Genomic DNA, 25,000 nt, shown 5'->3' with positions numbered 1-25,000 from the left:
AGACAGACAGACAGACAGACAGAATGTATGTGTTCGCATGTGTGTCTGTATGTGTATAGCGACCAGCTGATCGCAGCAAGCGCCCCGCGTAAGCACCCGCGTCTGACGGTGAATCGCGTCACCCTTGCCTGCCTCTTGTATTCGACCCGTCATACGTTAACTACTTCCTTTAATAATTCAAAAACTACGCTTCAAATCAAATTTTGGTAAAGGAAAAATTGTCTTAGAATGGTGTCAGGAATACGTCATTTTACAGACATAACGTTTTTCAGGATCGCCCTGTATATGGATCAATACGGTCGATCCAAATAACTGACATCTTTGTGCCGATCAATTTATTATAATTGCAGTCGGTAATCTCTCGAATGATAAAAAGGCAGATTCAAGATGGCGACCATGAAAAGTTTAAAGATCAATATATTTAAAATATGAGCTTGGATTTTATTTTTTTTAAATATATTATGTTTTTTCTTGAATATACACACACATGTTCGACTCATAGCGTTGTTATACATTTTTTTTTTGCAAGCCGCGCATCTGCCGCGAGACTTGGATGCCCGTCGCATGCGTCGTCTTACTTTGATTACACATATAAATTATTATAATATTTATCATAATATAGTTGTAATCACATTTAAATAAAACTAAGTTTATAATTAGCATAAATTTTATGATTTCTTCATTCTCTAAAAGTTTGATTTTTTGCAAAGTTTAGATAATTGTATTGTACTGTAAACATTTCAAAGTGTGCGATTTTTTTACATATAACTTGAACCTTCTTCTTTAAAACAAGCCAAGGTTGAAGTCGATAGGATTATTTATTTAAAAGTTATGCATTTTTCCGTAGGTGGGACATATATGTCCCGGAGGTACGAAAGGGTTAAATAAAACTTTAAGTTTATAATTAGTACATAAATTCTATGATTTTTCGACATATTACACGGTTATTCTTCACTCTCCAAAAGTGAAGTTTAATTTTTTACAAAGTTTAGATATTTATATTTTATTGTGAACGTTACATTTTAAACTGCGCGATTTTTTTACACGTAGCTTAAACTTTCTTCTTTATGTACGCCTCTATGAGAGGCGTGCCGCTCTCCGTCAGTGGGGAGTAATCCTGACATCGAGACATCGCGCGCGACAACAGTTGCTCGGCACCTCGCAATAGCCAAGTAGAAGGAGAGGCTGGCCATACCAAAGATCGGCTTCAAAACTGTCAGGGCCATCCACCCAGTCCTCGAAAACTGTGTGGATCGGCGGCGAGGCAGACTTACCTATCGGTTGATGAAGATCTCACCGGGCATGGCTGCTTGAGTGAGTACCTGCACGAGAAGGTAAGGCGCGAACCGACGACAAAGTGCCATCATTGCGAGGAAGAGCGGGACACGGAGCAGCACACACTGGAAAGCTGTCCAGCGTGGGACGCTCAGCGCTGTGTCCTACAGACACACGTGGGAGACGATTTCTCGCTTTCGGCCGTAGTAGAGGCCATTGTCGGGAGCGAGGATGCCTGGGGCTCCATGGGGAGGAAGTCATCTTGCTGAAGGAGGCCGCGGAGCGGGAAGACGATCCGGTCTTCCATCTCATTTGCAGCAGGAGAAAGGGTGCGAGGAAAAGGGCTTACGCCGGCTCCCTTAACGTCTCCAGTGGGAGCAGACTTGAATTCCCCCCACGCTACATCTTCTCCAGGGCGTGCCGAGGAGTGAATTATCTGTCTCCCTTAAAATCACCGGGGATGGAGGGGGTAATCTCCCCGGCAAGGGACCGCAGGATGTCTGCATAAGGGCATCCTTCCACAATTCGATTCCTTCCCAGAGAGGCGACGGGATGGCGTGGCCATGTCCCGTCGCCAAATTAGAGGCAGAGAGTTGGGGTAACAATACATCTCAACGGGATAGGAACCTCTCTCTTGCCCAAATGAGAGAGGAACCATGCGCGCGCAGGGGGGGTCGCGTTAAATTGATCCAGCGGCCCACCCAATCGCGCGCGATAGAGGCCACCATGGAGTTTTAGTGGATAATCGGGAGAAGAGCAATCTCCCGGAGTCTCACATAACCCCCCGTTGATTCCCAAGGGGTATGCGTAAAAGCATTTCCCCATGAAAAATAGGAAACGAAGGAAAACGACCGATTCCGAAGCAATCAGAATCGTTAATAAAGATTTAGAATCGCCTCAAGCATTCCCGTAAACACTGTTATACAGGGTGTCCCATTTTAAAGAACGCACCTCGATAATTCTTCAACGAAGCATTTTCAGCAAAAATGTTTCAGACAAAAGTTGTATGGTTTCAAGGGGTACATAAGATGGTGTCATTAATTTGACCTTGAATAGTTACTTGAAGGTCACGTGAAGATCACCTTCAATTTTTTAAATAGAACTGCCTACTTTTTATTGCATATTCTTGCAGCATATCTCGAGAGCTTTCCAAAACACTATAATTAAGTACCTTTTCGTTAAGTACTTTTTGAGTTATGAGGCTTGAAATAATTTCTTAATTTTACATAAACCGTAAAATATCTTGTAAAATATTCATTTTTCGATTATCTTACCTTAATACTTTTATGTACAAAATAATGAGAGGAATCAATTGGTGTAAAGAAAACACATAGTTGTTTTTAAGAAAAAATATGGAATTGTTAATTGCAAATTACATATTTTTTCTTCGAAACAACTATGTGTTTTCTTTACACCAATTGATTCCTCTCATTATTTTGTACGTAAAAGTATTAAGGTAAGATAATCGAAAAATGAATATTTTACAAGATATTTTACGGTTTATGTAAAATTAAGAAATTATTTCAAGCCTCATAACTCAAAAAGTACTTAACGAAAAGGTACTTAATTATAGTGTTTTGGAAAGCTCTCGAGATAAGCTACAAGAATGTGCAAAAATATATAGGGTGTTCCATTAAAAAAAATTAAAGTGACCTTCAAATGACTCTTCAAGGTCCAATGGTACCATCTTATGGCCCCCTCGAAACCAAACAACTTTTGTCTGAAACATTTTTCTCTCCCGGGCTTGGTTTTCGAGATATTCGACTGGATGTATTAAAATGGGCCACCCTGTATATATATATATATATATATATATATATATATATATATATATATATATATATAAAGTTTAAAAGAATCCTATGAAATTAAAGGAACAAATGTCATTGGTATCATTACTAAATATTAGTTGTATGCATAAGAAGAAAATGGAAAAAAGTTTGTAAGAGGTATAAATTTAAAAAATATATAAAAACTATATAAAAATTATTACAAAATAATTAATTATTAATTATTAATAATAAATAATTATTATTAATTATTATTATTACTATTAAAAATTATTATTATTATCAGAATAGGTGCATTTTCGAAGTATTTATCAAGTAAGTTCTTTTTAATAAGGATATGTAACTGTAGGAATATTTAACTAATGCCACAGAAAATTAATTAATATTTAACATTAATTTGATATCGAATACAGGAAATATGTATAAGATATGATTTTCAAATATATTATAGTTCCTGATAGATATCTCGCTAATGTTCGATGGAAATAACTTCTGTGTGAAAGAATATTGTTACTGGATCCAAATGGGATAGTTTGCCGCCATAAATATGGTTGAAATTCATACCAAATTAACAAACTGAAGCTACTTAAAAATAAAAGTAAAATGATGCTATAGAAAAGTCTTTATATTCAGGTAAAAAATACAAAATGAGGAATGACAGTAATTAAAATATTGTTAAAATATTTAAGAAGAGAATTCAATATGATATACTAATTAATTTATATATTGATGTTTGTTTATAGAGTTAATTTCCAAAATATGGTTTATTTTTGATTGGTTCAATAATGAATGAATTTGATTCGGATAATATCGACGTGGACATATCTTTTTTAATGAGACATTTAGTTTCATTCTATACTTTTCTTCTTATGTTACTATATTATACGTAAGTATAACAAAAAGTATTTTTAATAAACATTTTATAATTCAAGTGAGAGAATATAGTATGTAAATTTAATGATAAAACTTCATCAGTATCTTTTATGTATGTATTAAAAATAAGAAAAAAATATAAACATAGGTCTAAAAACATTTTATTAATTAAAATGTCAAAAATTATGGGGGTATATTTTATAAATGATATTTATTTTTATTTATTGTATAAGGTTAATGTACGAGAGAGTTACATATATATGTAAATTTTTGTAATATTCTTATAAGTTTTCTTATCTTTGTTAAATCACATATTATTCTATTCTTCATTAAATTATACACTATATATACACTATATTTTTAATACTATTTTTTTTTAATACTGTTTTTAATACTATTTTTTTAATACTATTTTTCCAGACCCCAGGATAAAAGTAACAATTACTGTACTTGCGAAAAGTTATAGTAGCTCTTTAAATATCTATCATTTGAGATTGAAACATAGGTACAATAATAGAACAATAAATAGAGTTTTTTAACATATAATCTTTTTTGTTATATCTCTAACGATAATTAATAGCTGACCTGTAATACAAAAAATGTTACTTTTGTCCCCGGTCTCCCCTATATATATTTTTTTTTCTGAAGCAATTTGAAGCTGAGATTTGTATTTGTTTATATTTACGTACATAAAATAAATGGCGCGCGCGTAGCGCGCGCTTATATTGTTCTAGTAAATAATAAAGTGCAAGTTAAATAATAAATAATTGAATTAAATTATTAATTAAAATTATTAATTAAATTATTAATTATTAATTAAAAATTCGCAAGAGCCAATAAGGTATGATAATTGGAGCGCAAGGTAAATAAATATATCTATTTTACAAGCCAAATATAAATATATAATATAATAATATAATTATATAATTATATATATATATATATATATATATATATATATATATATATATATATATATATATACAGGGTGTCCCAGGTATCTTCCGTCCAAAAAAAAAGGCAGATTCTCTGGCCAATTTAAAAACGATTTTTCCTCAGCGAAAATGTCGAGGGAGATCATTATTTTTTGCATATTCCCAATTTTTGTCATCATGTATCTTTCTCTAACTAAGCCTTAAATTAAAATTCTATTAAAGTAAACTCTACCTAAAATTAACTAAAGAATGTGACTTTATTAATATTTTATTCCCATAAGCCTTAGTTTGCGAAAAACCCTTTATTTTCAATCGTTTATAACTCGAAAACTATTAGTGCCGCGACATTTTCGCTGAGGAAAAATCGTTTTTGAATTGGCCAGAGAATCTGCCTTTTTTTTTGGACGGAAGATACCTGGGACACCCTGTATACATATACATATATATATATATATATATACACACACATATATATATGTATATACAGGGTGAGCCATTTTAATTAACGCACGCAATTATTTCGGAAACAAAGCATTTTAGAGAAAAATGTTTCAGACAAAAGTTGTTTGGTTTCGAGGGGGCCATAAGATGATATCATTGGTTTGACCTTGAAGAGTTATTTGAAGGTCACATGAAGGTCACCTTGAATTTCTTAAATGGAACCTACTATTTGTCATTGCATATTCTTGTAGCTTATCTCGATAGCTTTCCAAAACACTATAATTAAGTACCTTTTCGTTAAGTACTTTTTGAGTTATGAGGCTTGAAATAATTTCTTAATTTTACATAAACCGTAAAATATCTTGTAAAATATTCATTTTCCGATTATCTTACCTTAATACTTTTACGTACAAAATAATGAGACGAATCAACTGGTGTAAAAAAAACACATAGTTGTTTTGAAGAAAAAATATGTAATTTGCAATTAACAATTCCATATTTTTTCTTAAAAACAACTGTGTTTTCATTACACCAATTGATTCCTCTCATTATTTTGTACATAAAAGTATTAAGGTAAGATAATCGAAAAATGAATATTTTACAAGATATTTTACGGTTTATGTAAAATTAAGAAATTATTTCAAGCCTCATAACTCAAAAAGTACTTAACGAAATGGTACTTAATTATAGTGTTTTGGAAAGCTCTCGAGATAAGCTACAAGAATGTGCAAAAATATGTAAGGTGTTCCATTTAAAAAAATTGAAGTGATCTTCACGTGACCTTCAAATGACTCTTCAAGGTCAAACCAATGGTACCATCTTATGGCCCCCTCGAAACCATAAAACTTTTGTCTGAAACATTTTTCTCTAAAATGCTTTGTTTCCGAAATAATTGCGTGCGTTAATTAAAATGGCTCACCCTGTATATATATCTTTAATATAATATCTTAGCAAATTAGACTAAAAAAAGAAGTGATATAATCCCCTAAAACTTACCTTTTTAAAAAAAGGTAAAAAAAGGGCGCCAAGTTCATGCACTAATTGTATCCAACTGTCATATTGTCTACAAAAGTAGTGATATAAAAAAATTGCGCCAACTAAGAATAAAAATTTGTACAAGATAAATAGAAGTACAAGGAAGAAAACTTGTACAAGTTAAATAGAAATATTTTAATTGAAAACATTGTTATACAAAATAGTTGTTTTAATTTTCAAAAATAATAATATTAAAAAATTATAAATTTATTTGAAAACTGAAAATTAATATAAATAAAAAAAATAAAAAAAATTTAATCACATAATGTTCATTAACATATATATATATATATATGCATACTTGTTGCTAAAAAAGAGCGCGAAATAAGAGAAAAGATTTTAATATAATAATATAAGAAAGAAATTTTTTAGTATAATATATTTTGTCAAAAAAATAGTTTCTTTATATCTCTAATTATAATGCTAATTATGATACTAATAACACAATCCGGCATATTTATTGCTATATGACAGTCCATAATTGTCGCATGCACGTCGACCCGGTTGATAAGGTAGTTCATCAATTACGTTTCCCCTGAAACGAAATAAAACTCATAATGATTTTCCTTATCATTTTCTTATTATTCTTATTATTCTTATTATATTTATTATTCTTTATTGAGAGAATAATTTCTTCGTGTCATTTTTCAAAAAGTATCGATTTGATATTTACAATATAATTTTAATTTTTGATATTTATAATTTAATTTTACACATAATGATGGGATAAATATAAGGAGCTAATGAAAATTAAGAATTATATATCGTGCAATTAAAAGTATGGTTTGTATAATTTCCTTAAAAATTTACGTAATTAAAGTTATTAATTATATTCAAAATTAATACAAAGAGACAGAAATAGAAAATAAAAAATATGAATTTTATTATTCGCTCCCCCTTGCGCTCCCCTTTTCGTGAACTCAAAAAAACATGTTATTCTAAATGATTTAAAAAGATTGCTATTTCTTTTCTCTTCCTTCTTTCTTTCTCTTCCTTTTCCACATCTTTCTCTCTTGAAACTTTTTTCAATATATAAAATTAGTCGTTTGAAAATCGTAGATTTAATTTTTGATCATTTTAAAAGGAGTAGAATTATTTTTTTACATCATTTTGAAAGGAAAATTACGTTCTGAAATTATAAAGACGAAGGAGTATTTCGTTTAATAAAAATCTAGTTCTGTAATATGCCTTGACGCAATTTCCATATTCTAATATGAATGAAACTAAATAAAGAAAATGAAGCTAGTGATATTTTGAAGTAGAATTCTTACCTCAGCGAGTAGTTGCATACGTAATTCTTGGTGTACCCGTAAGCGGGATCGTCATAAAATGAATATCCGCATCCCAACCGGCTGGTGTTGCCCCACACCAACTGGAATTAATTCGGAATGTTTTCTGCTTCTTAAAGATCTGTAAATTGCTCGCGCACGTGAACATGAAAAGAGTCCGCGAACGGAACAGTTTACGCTTCGATTACTTTGAATACGCTGACTCGGGACAGACGGTTTGATAAATATACAGAGGTGTTTCCTCGTAAAACCAAGAACTTTCGTCACATTTCCTTCAGCTAATTTCAAGAGTTTAATTTATTTCAATAAAAAAAAGTCGAGATATATCAACAGCTCTTAAGATATAACCGATTAAAAGTAAAGTGCTTCTTAGAAATCCAGATTTTAATATGCAAATATATATAATGAAATGTTATATATATTTTTACCGAAGTAAATTAAATTAAATTCGAGTATTTTCTACGCACATGCGTTTTCAATAATATGATAAATAATACAATTAATGAAACAAGCTTCTTTCCCGGAAGACAAACTCGTCGTTAAAAAGTTCTTTCGTAAATGACAATCTCATGAAAATTCATAAAATAACAGCACAAGTTCATAAAATAAAAATTAATTAACTGCGATTGGGAGATCGATCGGGTCTATAAATCGCGTTTTTTAATCTAATTTCTCAAACTTATTTTGAAACTGACCTATGAATAAAGGTTCAATCTTTACACAGCTCGACTACATTAAAAGAATTCATATTATATTTTATATATCCTCATCACTGCAAATCAATTATTATCTGAATAGTAAAAAAAAACTCTTTAAGAGAGTGACATTATTTGGAAATCGTCTTGTTGAATTTTGCAAATATTATTTCGTCAGAATAACTAATTAGCGAAAAATATTTATTAAGAATATATATTGTTCCGCTTGTGAACGATAAATTTAAATCTTTCTTCTAAAACACAAATTTTTTCGGCAAGATTTTTTTATTTTAACGTACCAATATAACGTATAGATCTTGCTGTAATATTGAATAATAAATTACGATGATTTTGTCGTACTTATATCGAATATGAAGTAATGGGAAGTTTTTATTTTTGTGCTAATAAAGTTCTCCTTCCTTTAGAGATCTTTCTCTTACATATCATGTGAATCAATTATATAATTTTCTAACGCTTTGATATTTTCCGATTTTGTAACCTTCTATTACAAACCTGTGTGTAATGTCCTGTGTCTGGTATTGTGCTATTACTAAAGTGATAGTCTTGTACCTCGTTGAACCAATCATAAATTGACGATTTCCAGTCCGGCTTATTGTCATAACGTTTCGGGAGCTTAAACCGGAAGAGTAAGATGTTTTGTCCTATCGCGAACTTACCTGCCAATCAAATACTTTGATCAATCATGAATCATTTAAAAGTAAAACTCTTGGACCAAAAGTACATTAAACTTTCGTGATATAACGTCACATTTTGCCAACAATATATAAAAATGAGGCGAAAATGAAACGTTATAAATAATAATTGCTATATTTTTATCAAATTAGTATAGCATTTGGACATTTTTATTAAAAAAACTACTTCTATCAATTTTGTTTATTAAAAGATTTATTGAAAATTTATATAGGTTTTGTTTTTAAAGGCTATAAAGTGGAAAAGAGATGAAAAACAGCAAGAAGGAGAGAGCGAGAAAAAAGCATGAGAATGATAAGAGAGCGAGAAAAAAGCATGAGAATGATAAGAATGATAAGAGAAATTAAAAAATAAAAAAATGAAGAGGAATGAGAGCAAAAACAAATAAAAAAGCAGAGAAAAAAATGAAAGAAGGAGGAAAGAAGGGAAAGAGACAGAGAAAGCTATATTAAATTTACAATTATATATTCGTAGAATTCTAATTTATATTTACATTTCGAATATTTGTTTTTCTGCATTTTTGTAGATTTTAATAATATTGTTATATATTATCAATTAATATCAATTAATATCATTTTGAAGATGTCGTTAATTAATATATGCATTTTTTTTATAGAAAAGCACATTTTTTTTGTTTTTGAATTAATGTATACATCGCAGAGGTTTTAATAATATCATTTTAAGTATTAAGCTTTGTTTTGTATGTGTTTCGATATATTGATTATCGTCGAATAGTTTAATTTTTTCTTTAATCCTATGATAATCTTTTCAACAATAATTCGATATTTCATATCGTCTGTTTAAATAAAAGAAGCTAACGGTAATGCATAAAATGCATATGCTGATGCGTAAAATACATATGCTGTGATAGATTTTATTTTATTTTTGGAGTATTCTTTCGGAAAAAAATTTCAATATTTAATATGTAGAATAATGGAAGACAAAAAAGATATCGGGGTTTGAAGATACTTTAAAAGCTTAATCAAGCAGCGATTTCTATTTGTGAAGCTACGTGAATTATGAGATATTCTTTCAACGTAATACGATTTGTAACTATGACTACCTGTAATATAAACATTGTTATAATTTATGTGATTTAATGATGTCACAGTAACGTTTTAATGATGCCACGATAAGACGTCTTTAGACGTCATCATGTTTATTTAATAGCCAATTGGAACACGAACTACATTGAATTCGTGGTTAGATCAAATCTATCATTGGAGATATAAAAAATAATAGTTATATCAAAAAACCTAAAAAATAATGGTTAGATCAAATCTATCATCGGAAAAATAAAAAATAGCGAAAACTTGTAATGTAAACACGTTAAATATCTGAAAATAAACAAAATTTTGAAAAAATAAGAGGCTTGTCGATTTTTTTAATAAAAAAATCGTATTTTATGGAAAAGAAACTTTTTTTTTCTATTTATATCTCTACTCGTCACTTAGAAAAAATAAGAATCTTATTTTTTCTTTGAGGAATGAAAAGGAGCGAAATGTTTACTCAGTCCTTTTATAAAATATATTGTAATTTGTAGCTGAAACTTTGCATAGAAATATCACATAGGAAAGAATTATACTTAAAATGCAATAAATTTATGATTTTTATGGTACTTTTACTTTTTATGAAGCGAAAGAACCATAATCGAGAAAAATGATAGATTTATCGCATTTTTAAATATAGTTCTTTCTTAAATCGAAAAAGAGCAAGGATATTTTTTCTGCAATGTCAAGATATATCTATTTTTAGAAATTATACGTAATGCATGAGGATAGGGAGAGTCTTTATATTTTAAGGCTTTTTAGAATAATTTAGATGCTGCTTTGCTTTTAAGAAATAGAGCTTAAAAATTTAAACTATATCGATTTAAAAGCACTTAATTTTACCACTAAGTGGAATTTGATATTCTTATCTTTCAGAGCGATGGCGGAATGGTGAACATATATGAGCTCGGTTCTTCCAAAAATAACAAAATTTCTTCTTTGTAATGCGCTCGTAATTAATTAACTTACGGAATTCAGAAGCTTTTAAATAGTAATCGATTCTAAAATATCATTTTTTATTCTGGTAAGAAGCGAGAAATAATAGTTGATCATAGGTTTTTATTGTCATGTGTTTTGTATGCATTAATTTATTTCATCAACTAAACAATCAGTATGATTTATCTCTCATATATTATGAAAAGTCTTTAAACTTTTATCAACGAAAACTTTTTTTTATATGTGATTTTTATTTATTGCAAGAATTTATTTTTATAATGCTGCTCTTCTAACATGCTACATATGCTGTTATAATATGTTATTTTTCCGGCATTATAAAGTTATATTATATTGTTCTTCTGATATAATGTATTAGAAATGTCATTTCGCTTAAATATGTAATATAATCGCTAATAAAATGTTACTTACTGATACTTAAATAGTCATATGACTCGGTGCAGCGATTTGCCCATCTTTGTGCTATCGCAGCAAGTTCTTTGTCCCATATCTGTAACAGCAATTAATAACATACACGTCGAATTAATCGTACAACACGATACACGGAATATTATAGAGTTATAAAACTCACTTCAACTATGTGATTAATTCGTTATGCGACTTATTGTGTAAATTAGTGTATATTGCGAGAGAATGCTTTTTTACAAATATAAATATGTTGCGAGATAAAAGAACATTTTCATCATGCTGCAGAATAAAGTTTAGTACGTTCAACGGTATCGTCATAAATTTGATTATTATATCTCTAAACTACTGAATTTTCATTGCAGACATTTTAGTAGATTTATAATCGGTTTTCTCGACAAAAATTTGATTATTAGTATAGCTCTTTTTTTGTAAGGATTAATAAGAATGTATAAGATAATTCTTTATTTTTTTATTGTATGTAATAAAGATGGTTGTATTTGTTTTTTTTAATATATTCTTTGTTTCGAGATAAAAATTATCTTGGATATTTTTGGGAATACTTTTGCAAACACTTAATATTTAAATTAATATGTATCATCATTACTTATGTATTATGATTATATTATATTCTTCTGATTATATTAAATTAATTTTTATATAAGAAGGAGAAAAAACCGAAATAAAAAACAAGTAAATTATATATGATAGTATAACACACGAATTAGTAGAAATTGAATAATATTAAAAAATAATATGCAAAGAAAACTGTCTTTTATCATATCATTTTTCGAGTATTTTTATCTATTTATATGAATTACTTAGAGAATGTACTTTCTCTCGAGATTTTGAGGGCAATTTTCTAGGAAATAAGATGAAATTATTGACTTACCATCTCCATCATATTCGCTGCTCCAGGTTGACCACGTATCTGTCCTAGTGCCACTAGTTGCCTCAATCGATTGTGTTCGTCCAGGATAATCTGCTTCTCTTCGCACGATATATCACCGGATCCTATAAGATAATATATGTTTTCAGCTGCTGCTTTCCAAATATATTTGTCTCTAGAGACAAATATTATATATTATGATACGATCACTCTGCTATAAAATAGAAAGAAAAATACAGAATCGAATATGTTTGAATTGTCAACTAGTTTTAGTAGCAAAGAAAAACAGCAACAGATAAATAAAATCTTAAGAAATATAATTTTAGAATTGTATATTTTATAATACATGTTATAAATAATATTATAATATTTCATATATTACAATTTCAATCATTCTTAAATGTTGCTTAATAATTTTATCATATTTATTTGATAATTAAATAACATTTTTTTAAAATTTTATAAAGAAATTTATTCATTTATTTAATAAATTTTATTTTAATTTGTTTATTTTAATTTTTTATTAAATAAATTTTACTTTACATTTATGCATTTATATGTCAAAATTATGTTTCAAATATATAAAAATTGGAAGATATTATGCCGCGTATTATTTACGGCGGCTTATGAAGATATAACGTCGAGACAGGAGAGAATTTATGAGATGTCATCTAATTTCACTTTTATCTTAAATCATCTTTTGTGGTATGAGAACTTTATATGAGCCTTCTTTCAGGTTTTTCTCCATTTGGTACTGTTCTTTGCAAGCTACAGATTGCGCAGCTTCCCGAAAAACTTTCTACGGAAGTTGGTTTAGCGTTGTTCCCCTTGTCTTTCATTTGGTGCATGAAAAACTTCCGTCTCGTAAGTTTAACTTCCTATTGAAATGGAAGTGATGGCGCCCCTTTTGTTCACTTTGTTATGCCGTTTCTAGACGGTGCGAACGTTAACTCATTCCTAACAATCCATAATTAGGAAGAAACTGCGAAAATGTTTGAAAATGTCAAATCATAATGCGCAGGCGCCGAGCTCACACGTACGCTTACACTCGCATGTTCGCTCAGCTGTAGTTGCGTGCTGTTGGCGTATGCACTCTGGCAACAGCCTGCGAGAGCTCAGATGGTTTTAGTAAAAATCTTGTGTTCGCGTAGTAAATTAATAGTGAAAATGAAGTGTACTCTGCAGGAATATACGGATATGATTGTGGCATATGGGCTAGCGGGAGAAAATACTTATCGCGCGGCCGTAATTTACGTGGAATGATTTTCCGGGCGTGCACGAAAGCCAAGTGAACGTACAGTTTTACGAGTTGTGCAATAATTATGTGAAACTGGGTGTCGTGCATAATATCGGGATAACCGGTCCAGCAGTGCGTCTTCGTGTACGAGATGAAGAAAGGATTCTTGAAGCATTTTATGAAAATCCTGGAACTATCGTGCGTCGTATGGCACATGAATTTGGTTTTTCGCGATACGCGGTACATCACGCTTTACGTGTAATGGATTACGTCCGTATCATTACCAACGTGTGTAACACATTTTATCAAGGGATTTTCAACCACGGATCAATTTTTGTGAAGGTACTGTCATCATCAATTTTTTACATTTACGATACATTCAGCCTACAGTAACGGCATTTTGAACAATTTTCACAAATATTTAAATTGAGAGTGGAATAGGCCTATGGGGGAAACCACTATAAAAAAAGCGCACCATGCTATCTACCGCAAGGTGGTGTGGAAATGATAGCGCATCATTGTCTCGCAACTAAAAGAACGGGTCATTTTTCGGCGCGGTATTGCGATATATCGCACGCCATCATTATGTCTCGGAGAGCGATCCGCCCACCGCTTCGCCGTGCGCCTAGTATAAGATTACAGTGGGACGACTCTCGTCGCCGCGCGCTTCTACTCACGCAGATTGGCCGATATTCTTTATTTAATTTTTCGTTAATTATTGCGAATATCACAAAACAGTAGAAGTCCTTCTTTCTTAATTTGAGCCAATCTACCTCCTTACTTCGTGAGGGCGAAAATTTCACTGACACCCTGTATATTCTTTATAAGAATTTACAATTATTTTTAAATCTCACAATAAGGTATCATAAATGATATTTTAAAATTTAAATTTTAAATTTTTGCACAAACATAAAAAATGCATTATTTGCAGGTAGTCTATTATATAAAAGCTGCAATTGGTTGAAAACTAGTTGCGAAAGAATTTAATAGCATATGCAATTTTGTATAATTATTTGTGACTGTTTCATAACTGCAGAACTGAATACTGTATGCCATTGTGCAGCAAAATTTAACGTGCAATTTTTGCATTATTAATTGGTGCAAAACATTTTGATTTATCAATAGAATTAGAAAAGTTGTCCAAACGTACTCACTCAGTAAAGTCTTTCCTACGCACGACGGTTCACAGTATATCATTAGGAGACATTTGGCAATTATTAGGAAAAGACTAACGTTCTTCTCGGTGAACATCATCGTGACAAACAAGGATTTCGAGAACACGAGACTACGATTCCGGAAGCGTAATAAGAAAATTTCGGTCGGAATGCGAACCTCGTAACAATCTCGGTAATCAAGGGCTCGGTCTCCCTTAAATCTGAACAATGTCGAAAAGGGTGGACTGAATGAAACGCGTACGAGCAACTCGAAGTCGTTCACTCCGGCACGTGTTGGACTGATTAGATCGGCCGATTTACGATTGTCCAGGGGATACAGAGAATCGGAAACCGCCTGCGAACCGGTCGATAGAACGAGCCAAACTAATAACCGGCCGTGCCGATTCTTCGTGACTTTATATATCGTGCCACCTGTGCCATGTCTGTCCATGTAATTGTTAATGAAGCAGTCGCAGTGCAGTGGGGAGTGCTGCTCATACAGGAGCAGGGTGACTCTAATTTAGCACATGTATGCTCAAGGTTGAACTCGCGGCTGGACTCTCGGTCTCTGATCTGAAAAATAGTTGTCGCGTCGATGGCTTTAATTGTACGATCGTATAAGAATTTAAAAATCATAAAGCGTTTTCAGCGCCGGATATATTATTGTCGGGTCTTGAGCTGTTCTGTTGAAAAAATAAAATATTTAAACTTCCTCTTTATTTTCAATATATGATAGACATACATATATGATCCTTTTATTTAATATTGAGATATCCTTTTTATTTAATATTGATATATATATTTTTTTATTATTTTATAGAGAGCATAAAATGACTCGACTAAAAACATGTAAAACCTATAAAGTTTAAATTTAAATTGTTTACTTTATTTGAGTTATTAATTTTTCTTTTTTATTGTTAGCTTACATATTAATTGTGTTATATTTCAAAACTAATTTTATTTTGTTATTACATAACAATATAAGTTTAATACGCAAATATTACCAAGCAAGGAATTTGTTATCAAGTTGAAAATTGTAATTTATCATTTACTCTATTAGTTCTTTTTTAACATTTTTTATGAATGAAATCATACATTTTGTTGTGCAAAGCTTATTGCATTCATTATTAAAAATGATTGGTTATTTTTAAATGAGATGAAGATAACAATATGTGTGTTAAATATTTCCATGACAAATATATTTCTTTATTAAGTATTCATTTTTGTATATATATTTTAAAATTTCAACGTTTCTTTTATAAAAATCTCACTACACAATGAATATATTATTATTATTTTATTATTGTTGCTATTTAAATTATAATTATTTTTTGTCTTTTCGTAGACTTATGAAGTAAATTGGGAACAAAGTAGCCACTAAAATTTACTTCTTCTGTTCGTCATCTCTTTGAAAGCGTTTACTTTTCTTCTTCAAAGATTTGTTATGTCAATTGGATCAAAATTCAATAAAACTGGAAGGTGCTTCCTCGCGTAAAAGTCACTTCAGTTTGCATTTATACAAGCAATTATCTATTCAGGAATGATTCGTTTAGTATTCATATGTATTATAATTTGAGAATTTGAATGAGAGCACTTATAAATTATAATATAAAACCTAATATAAAACCTAATTTTAAAATTTGCCTCAAAATTTATAATTTTGAGGCAAATTTTGCGGCGAAACTTTCTATCTATTTTCCTATCAAGTTTTAAAAATAATTAATTTTAAAAATAATTAATTTTTCTATCAAGTTTTAAAAATAATTAAAGAGAGAAATGTTAAACTAAAATGACAATTAAATAATGATATGTTAAACTAATAAAATCAGGTAATTATATCGATTGCAATTATATACAATATTATTCTATTTTTTATATCATAATATATATCATGTTATATCATATTATATTATATTATAAGTGCATTATATACATGTTTATGTGCACATAAAAATCTTATTTCATATATAATCAATATAATGTATCAATATTATACAATCGTATAATAAATTAGATTATAATAGTGTGTAATATGTGAGACGTATATAAATATAAGATATTCAATATTTGTATTTTTTTGTGCATGAAAATGCATAAGAAATATTTATAGAATATGTGAAACATATAAAAAAGAGCTGAATAAAACAAAAGAGAAGATAGAAACACAGACAATATTAATACATTAATTCTGAAACTGAGAAACTGCAGCGCACAGATTTGCACAGCTAGCTGAATAGTAGAAATAAGAAGGAACACAGAAGAAAAGATTAAAGTGCACAGGTGGTCGTAATACTCCCGTGAAAATCGTCAGAGAGAACCAAGTCGAACATAATTAATCTCTGTAAGAATATCTTTAAATTACATAGTGTGTAAAAGTGAAAATATTGAAAGTTAAACAATTTTATTGTAATACAGATAAAAAATTAATACATCTGTCTATCTAATATATAAAATTATTACAATATAATGCGTTTCACTCTATGTTTCTTTAGATAGCGCTATTAATTTTAAAAGAACTCATGAATCAGATGATAATAATAGTTTTCAATTATTATTAATATTATTTTTAATTATTATGTATTATTTTTTTTCGTGAAATGCTATATTTTCATTCGTTTATGCTGTATGAAAAAACATTTTATTTTTATTTCTGTTTATCAGCTTTTATTTCTGTTTATCAATGCTCCATTTGAACAACGTTTGATCGATGCCAATCCCAAAAAAATACTTTCGATAAATTCGCTTCTTTTGATAAATAGCTTTGTCAACAACTGTCACATGTCTATTTTTTCGCTCTCGTTGCGAGGGAGGAGAGATTAATCTCGTTGTTTGTTCGTTGGAGATCGAGGACGAAAAACCCGTTATAGCCCACATCGATTATTCTTCGGTGTGGGCGATATTGTATTCCCAATATTTTCATTCGGGACGATTTATTTCCGGTCGCTTCTTCCTTCTAGTCGTCCACGGAACAGGTTTAGACTTATGTGTCTTCGCATAAATAACGACTTCGACTCTTATGATCCTTTTATGCTTTATCTATTTTGAAAATTTTCGCCTTGATGAGTAAGGCCGCGAAACGGAATCGAAAGAATAATTTTTTTAATTTTATCAGTCGCTTTGAGAGAATTCTATGGAAACTTAGTCAGTCGGATGATTGATCTTGCAGTTAATTGCGGTCTAATTAATTACATGACCGCTCTTGGATATACTCAATCATACCAGTAAAAAAAAATACGAAAATATGGAAATACCATTGCGTAATAATTAGGATTCTTGGAGATATGCAGAGAATAACAGATACAAAATAAAGATCAAATCGCGCGAGTAGAAGCGCGCAGCGATAAGAGTTGCTTTAATTTTCAAAAATAATATTAAAAAATTAAAAATTTATTTAAAAATTGGAAACTGAAAATTGATATAAAACAAAAAAATAAAAAAATTTTAATTGAAAAAATTTGGCGCTGCCAGTTTTATTAGTATATTGTTCAGCTTAAAAGTGTTGCTAATTTTATTAGCGTATTATTCAGCTTAGCAGCGCTAAGTTTTTATTAAAATTTTTTTTTTGTTCTATATTAATATTTTCAGTTTCCAATTTTTAAATAACTTCTAACTTTTTAATATTATTATGGAAATAATTTATATATTGGAAATTAATATATTATGGAAATTATATCATAATATTATTTAATATTATAATATGTGAAATAAACATATAAAAAATGGCACCAACTAAGGAAAAAAAACTTGTACAAATACTGTACAAGGAAGATTTGTCAATTTTAAAGTATTAATTAACTAATTTTAATATTAAGTTAATAATTTTAATAACTTAGAAATAATAATAATAAATATAAATAAATAAAATAACAAATACCACAAATATTATAAATAAATATAATAATATATTATGGCTTTTAAAATAAAGCATAACCAATGCATCGATGCATCATAGATAGAAATTGCAACGTTGTGAATATGCCATTAGAGACAAAATCTCTTTGCATGTGTGCGAGCGTATGTACATGAGTTTGAAGAATTAAAATGTCACAATCTGGTACATGATTATCATATTTCAGGATTGACTGATCAAATTTTATTCGAACTGCATAAATTTTACTCAAACTGGTCGCTTGGGTCGACATTGCTTTAGAAAAGTGCTGTTAGATTTTTGAGATTACAGCTTAAGTTCCTGAGATATTTCAATCGAAAGTTTATGTAAAATCCTGGATAAGCTATTTACTAGCACCTCGACTCATTTTATTTAGAGATTAATGACAATATTACAATTAAGTTTCTATTGTAAAAGATCAAATGACAAATATATCATTGTCCATACCATTGTTCCACGATTTCGTGGAAGAAAGAAATCAAGGATCGACTTGCATTCGGAATGCAAAGCGATTCTTCTTAGGAATAAAGATAGCACTTAGAAGAACGCAACCTCACCCGCGGGTATCGCCATTAAACTTTAACAAATCTAATACTGAGAATGTCGAGATAGCGTTAACGAAACTCTAAATAAATTTGCGAGTTATATGATGAAAAGTTGTTATGAGAAATTCTAACTGTCCCGTATCTATTGGTACGGCTTTATGTTCCAAGCCTCTCTATCTAAAGAATTTTCAAAATAAAGATCTGGTCCTCGGGAGAGTGACAAATGATAAACGTAAGACAAATCTTTCGAAATTGATAGTGCACGTGCGCTCGTTCGACAGGCCATCCTCAAGCGTTCTCTGAATCGCCAAAATCATCAAGCGATAAGATAATCAGCTCACTCCCACTCTCTACTGGATGGAGCTAAGTCTCGAGCCAAAGGGCTTAACCAATTAAAATCTTAAGAGACCCTTCTCCTCCTAAAAATCAAGCTCCTTGACCTTAGGAAGGGAGTAATAGAAATTATTTTATTCGCCTAAAAAGATTCCCCACCATCCAGAAGGGAGGAGGAGTAAAAACCTTAACTCGCGAGCCGAAGACGCGGACACACAGTTCATTTTAAAGAAATTACGACACCTCTTTCGTGCAGCACAGAGTATTTGTCTAAATCCAATCATTTTCAATAAGTAAGTGAAGTGAGTGAGGTGAACTTTGGATCAACTGAGCATTCCACTCATCTTCAACCAACAGCCATCCACCTGCGCTTCCAGCTCCGGTCGGATTAAATTTTTTTTTCAACACCTTGCAACGCTCACTATAATTAGTAAGTCCACTTTCACTTTATTTTCTTCCCCCTCTCGTGTTAGCCAACTGTCATTGGGAATGATCCTTGACCGATTATTCTCTAATCGATAGAAAATAAATTTCCACAATTTAATAATCGTTTAATTACTTCGTGTCTCTTTCCTCTTCCTAATCATCTTCCTCATCTCTCCCTGTTCATCTAGAATCTCCACTTGGCGGTTCACGAACGATTTCTCGTTCGTCTAGAATCTCCACACGGCGGTTCACGAACGATTTCCCTGTTCGTCTAGAATCTCCTCAAGGCGGTTCACGAACGATTTCTCGTTCGTCTAGAATCTCCACAAGGCGGTTCACGAACGCTTTCCCTGTTCGTCTAGAATCTCCTCAAGGCGGTTCACGAACGATTTCTCGTTCGTCTAGAATCTCCATAAGGCGGTTCACGAACGATTTCCCTGTTCGTCTAGAATCTCCTCAAGGCGGTTCACGAACGATTTCTCGTTCGTCTAGAATCTCCACAAGGCGGTTCACGAACGATTTCCCTGTTCGTCTAGAATCTCCACAAGGCGGTTCACGAACGATTTCCCTGTTCGTCTAGAATCTCCTCAAGGCGGTTCACGAACGATTTCCCTGTTCGTCTAGAATCTCCTCAAGGCGGTTCACGAACGATTTCCCTGTTCGTCTAGAATCTCCTCAAGGCGGTTCACGAACGATTTCCCTGTTCGTCTAGAATCTCCTCAAGGCGGTTCACGAACGCTTTCCCTGTTCGTCTAGAATCTCCTCAAGGCGGTTCACGAACGATTTCCCTGTTCGTCTAGAATCTCCTCAAGGCGGTTCACGAACGATTTCTCGTTCGTCTAGAATCTCCACAAGGCGGTTCACGAACGATTTCCCTGTTCGTTTAGAATCTCCACAAGGCGGTTCACGAACGATTTTTAATCCGGCTCAAATCTCCAAAGACTGACTCTCGATCGAACCCTCCTAAATTTGAAACTTTTCTTAAAAACCATTTAGAACTTACGTTATTTCCTTTCAAATTTTTTTGTTCTCTTCTCTTAACTATCCCTTCACTTATATTATTTTATCATCAGTAATCAACAATTAAGAACAGTTTAAATTTAAGGATATAAACGGGTTACTATCCCGCCTAAGATTCAAGTATCTTTTCCCAATGACAACGGTAATATAGTTAACGGTAATTAGTTAGAAACACCTCTTAACGATATTTTAAACACCCACATTCACCGTCGAATTATTATTAGTGCCGGGCCACGGTAAACGCCGAGCGCAGTTGCGGCGCCGGAATCGTTGGAATCGGGCGCTCAAAAAGAAATTGGCCAAGGGAACTACACCCCTTGTTCCGGATCAAACCCCGAATAATAGTAATAATAGTAACTATATTAGCAATAATACCAACAATAGTAATAATAGTAATAATAATAGTAACAATATTAGCAATAATAGCGACAATAGTAATAATAGTAATAATAATTTACGAAATCTCGACTTACTCGACACTCCCCCACCTCCTAGCTACTCTCCAGTCTCTCCCGAACCCCCTCGTTCCCCCTCACCTCCTGTCCGGGAGCGTACCCCTCCCATACCTATCATTACCCTTGATTCGGACCCTCCTTCCCCTTCCACCTTCTCAGAGTTTTCTGAATTCGGCGAGGCTCTGGGAGATTTTGCGAGAGATCTTCCCGACCTTGAAGAGGATTCCAACCCCTTCGACTTCCCTCCCGATTCCCCGTCGGGACATCCTAACAGTCCCGAAACTCCTGAACCTCCCCTTTCTCACCCTCTAGGTTATTTCCTATCTCAGTTTCCCCTCATCGACTTTCCCATTCCCGAAGGATCTTTCCGCGTGGGCCCCGGTCCTGTGGACCACGAGGAGTTCCTTCACTACCTAACCAGTGCCCCTCCCGATGCTATAATTGCTTGGTATCTCCCTGGCTCCCACCTTCCACTAGGAGTTCCTATTCAAGCCCTGTGGAAGAAATTCCCTCCGTCCACTATCCAATTTGAAAATCCTTAACCTTTTGTCTCCCTCCCCCCCTTCTTTCCTCCCCATCTATAATACACATGTTTAGATAGGAAATTTTAAATTTAAAAGAAACAAATTTGTAATAATCTCCAGCCAGGGTTAATGACTTAAGATTAGATTTACCACTTTTATTCCTGGCTGACGTCCTCCGAACCAATGTAACACCCGCGGAAATTCCCTCACATATACAAAACAACACACAAAAAATTTTCAATTATATTTTGTATTTTTAGAAAAAGATTTTTAAATAACCCTGTAAATATATTTCATATCGCTCAAACAACTGATTAATGAATAAATGGTGATTTACGATAAAATTTTCATTTAATTTTTGCTACCCGTTCTCATTCCCTCAATCTCGAAATCGCACAGGGTCCCGTCCCGAGTAAAAGAGATTCGATTCTCTTACCGAAAAGGGACCGACGAGCGTAACGGCCTAGGACACTCACAGAGTTAAAGGGACCATTCTGGTCACTGACCTGTGCTAGGCCCCTGACAGTACGCTCGACCCGATCTGTACACACGCCCGAAAAGTGTGTCACCGGGTAAGTAGGTTGCGTCCTTCCAGATGGCCCGACCTTTCAAGGGTCTGGACGTAACAATAAAATACTTTATAAAAATATTTTGATTTTTCCCTCCCTGTAATTTATATATCATTTAATAATATTTTTGCATACAAAAAATTATATATTTAGTAATTATGTATATATATGAATTTACTAAAAAAACTGTGTACTTAATATAATTACGTACTTAATTTATAATTAGTATAAAAGTTGATACGACAAAGGACACACAAATATTAAATAAATGCATATTATTTTAAATAATAAACACATTTTAATAGGATACATTCTATGTCACAAAATTACATTAAAAAAATAGGATAAATAATAATTCTAAAGAATATTGGAATATTCTTTAGAATATTTTATAAAGAATATTTTACAAGAATATTTTAATAATCATCAAAACAATCTTTTTATTAAACAATTATTTTAAAAATTTTTAAACATTTTGATTATCGTTTATAGTTATTTTTAGCTATATAGATAATTTTTCGTTTATAATATAATAGTACGCAATAATTTATAGATACAAAAATAAAATAATTAAAAGGAGCAAAAAACAAGAATCAAAGAGAAAGAGAAAAAAGTAAGAAAAATAGATGTTTTTTTCTTACTATTTTGAGTTTAATTAACGTTATATATCTTAACATCTTCACTTTGAACATCTTTTGTGGATACACAATCAAAGGTTAATTTACCTAGTAAATAACTAAAAGAACAAAAAAGAAGATGAGAGGTAAATAAAAGAAGTTGTTCTGCTTATTTTAAACAATTTTTTGTTTTCTTGCTTATCTTTTCCTTCAGTATCCATCGTGTAATGATCCACTGTGTATTTTAAGTTAGAGCATTTGTTTGAAAATAATTATTTCCTCAGAAGATTTTACGTAGAAAGAAACGAAGAAAATAATGCCTGCAGTTTTTATGTAGGATGTATTTGTATGTGGATATAAATTTTACCAGCGTATTTTTTTCAATTATACTCATCATCAATATATTGTTATATAAATGTAGGTCTATAAAAAAATTTCTCTTTTGATCGTAATCTTTAAAAGTTGCATATCTTATCGTTATTCGATATCCTTTATCGTTTACCTACATCCCATTATTACACTCAAATCGAATCAAATAATTTTTGCGTCATTGACAGTTTATCTAAATATTTTAAAACGCTTTTTCATTAATATACGAACAATATTTATAACTGGGAAAGAGTGCATTTATAGATTTTTTCTCGAACTATCTTTTTATTAGAAAAACGGAATATTTGGTCAAATTGGACGATTTTAGAATATTTTAGGAATATTTTACTTAAGATCTGCACAAAATTCATAAGTTATTTTAGAAAGATGTAAAGCTACTTGTCGACGAAATCACACAAACGTGTTCAAACGCTTCGATACGCATGTCTTTTATCTATTTTTTTAGTTTTGTCCTCTTTTTAAGAGAACTCTGAATATCATTTTTTATTTACACATATTCTCTTTACTCATTTTCATCTATTGATGGCCAGCCAGATTAAATCCAATCCCTTTTTCGAGTTAGGTCAATTAAATACATAGAAAAAAAATATGATCAGTTTTAAAGGTTCGATCGAAAGGTCTGCCACCTTTGGATTCACCTTTGATTCCGCGAAAGGAAAGAGGCAGACGAAGAGAGGCAATCTCGTTGTACTCGTCCTGGTTACGCCAACGGCATAAATATTCTTGATAATCGGCAACATATCGGACAGGCGGATCTAATACGTATTAGATGCGAACACGCGACACTCATATCCGTCGAGCTTTCCTGGACAGCGGGAGAATGCAGTCGGTCGGATTATAGAACGGACTTATAACGCTGGTTGAAGCAGAGCAAATTAAAGTTATACGCTACAGGTGCAGTGCGTCCTTCAAACATGGGAACGTAATATCGCAGTAACACACTATAAGGGATGGAAGAGGAGAAAGGGGGTCGGTGAAAAGGGATTGGGACTCAAACGCGTTGAGGTGGCAGGTCGACGTCATTCTTTTTTCCTTTCCGCCCTAACGAACATCACCGAGTTGTCCGTTGAAAGGAGGAAGTGCGCCTCGAGATGGGAAGAACTGGAAAAAAATTGAAAAAGAGTTTAGCGTTGGTCGGACGATTTTTGAACTTGTCAGTGAGATTTCTTTCTTGATGCGCAAGAATGAAAAGTTTTACTGCCGATAAAAATTATTTACTGAACTTAGAATATTCGACACGTGAAAATGAGGGAAAAAATTATAGACATGTATAATATAACTATATATAATATATAAATGTACAGAAGTGTCTGGAAATAATAGCATTGAATAATAATCACTTATTTATTGTAACATTAATTTCTCTTATGTATATTTTCTTCTCTTTTTCTTCTCGTAATTTATGATAATCTATGAGAATCAATAAAATTAGTAAGGTATTTTAATATGACCCGCGACCTGTAACATAACACAGTTGTTATAGAACCAAATAGCGAATAA

The 25,000-nt window shown here is 31.6% G+C and overlaps 1 protein-coding gene across 1 annotated transcript; it reads right to left on the bottom strand.

Moving 5' to 3' along the window:
* Positions 1-6,181: 6,181 nt before the first annotated feature.
* Positions 6,182-15,132, bottom strand: LOC145971927 (venom allergen 5-like). Its single transcript, XM_083100029.1, has 6 exons — positions 14,733-15,132; positions 12,345-12,466; positions 11,459-11,537; positions 8,847-9,010; positions 7,621-7,721; positions 6,182-6,884 (listed from the first exon to the last, which is right to left on the bottom strand). The coding sequence occupies exons 1-6, from the start codon at positions 14,830-14,832 to the stop codon at positions 6,785-6,787; spliced, it is 666 nt and encodes a 221-aa protein (XP_082956155.1). The 5' UTR covers positions 14,833-15,132; the 3' UTR covers positions 6,182-6,784.
* Between the last annotated feature and the right edge of the window lie 9,868 nt (positions 15,133-25,000).

Source organism: Camponotus vicinus, unplaced genomic scaffold (assembly GCF_025532165.1).
Source record: "Camponotus vicinus isolate PSW18456_S1 unplaced genomic scaffold, iyCamVici1.0 SCAF_5, whole genome shotgun sequence".
Taxonomy (NCBI): domain Eukaryota; kingdom Metazoa; phylum Arthropoda; class Insecta; order Hymenoptera; family Formicidae; genus Camponotus; species Camponotus vicinus.
Note: the sequence above shows the minus strand (reverse complement) of the source record. Positions and strands in the feature narration are given on the sequence as shown.

Excerpts from the sequence above, each read along its gene's own strand:
- LOC145971927 (XM_083100029.1), bottom strand. The coding sequence starts at position 14,832 with ATGATGTTCACCGAGAAGAACGTTAGTCTTTTCCTAATAATTGCCAAA. Across the intron at positions 9,011-11,458 it reads ATATGACTATTTAAGTATCA|GTAAGTTCGCGATAGGACAA; the intron begins GTAAGTAACATT and ends TTTGATTGGCAG. Across the intron at positions 7,722-8,846 it reads ACACAGGACATTACACACAG|TTGGTGTGGGGCAACACCAG; the intron begins GTTTGTAATAGA and ends AATTAATTCCAG.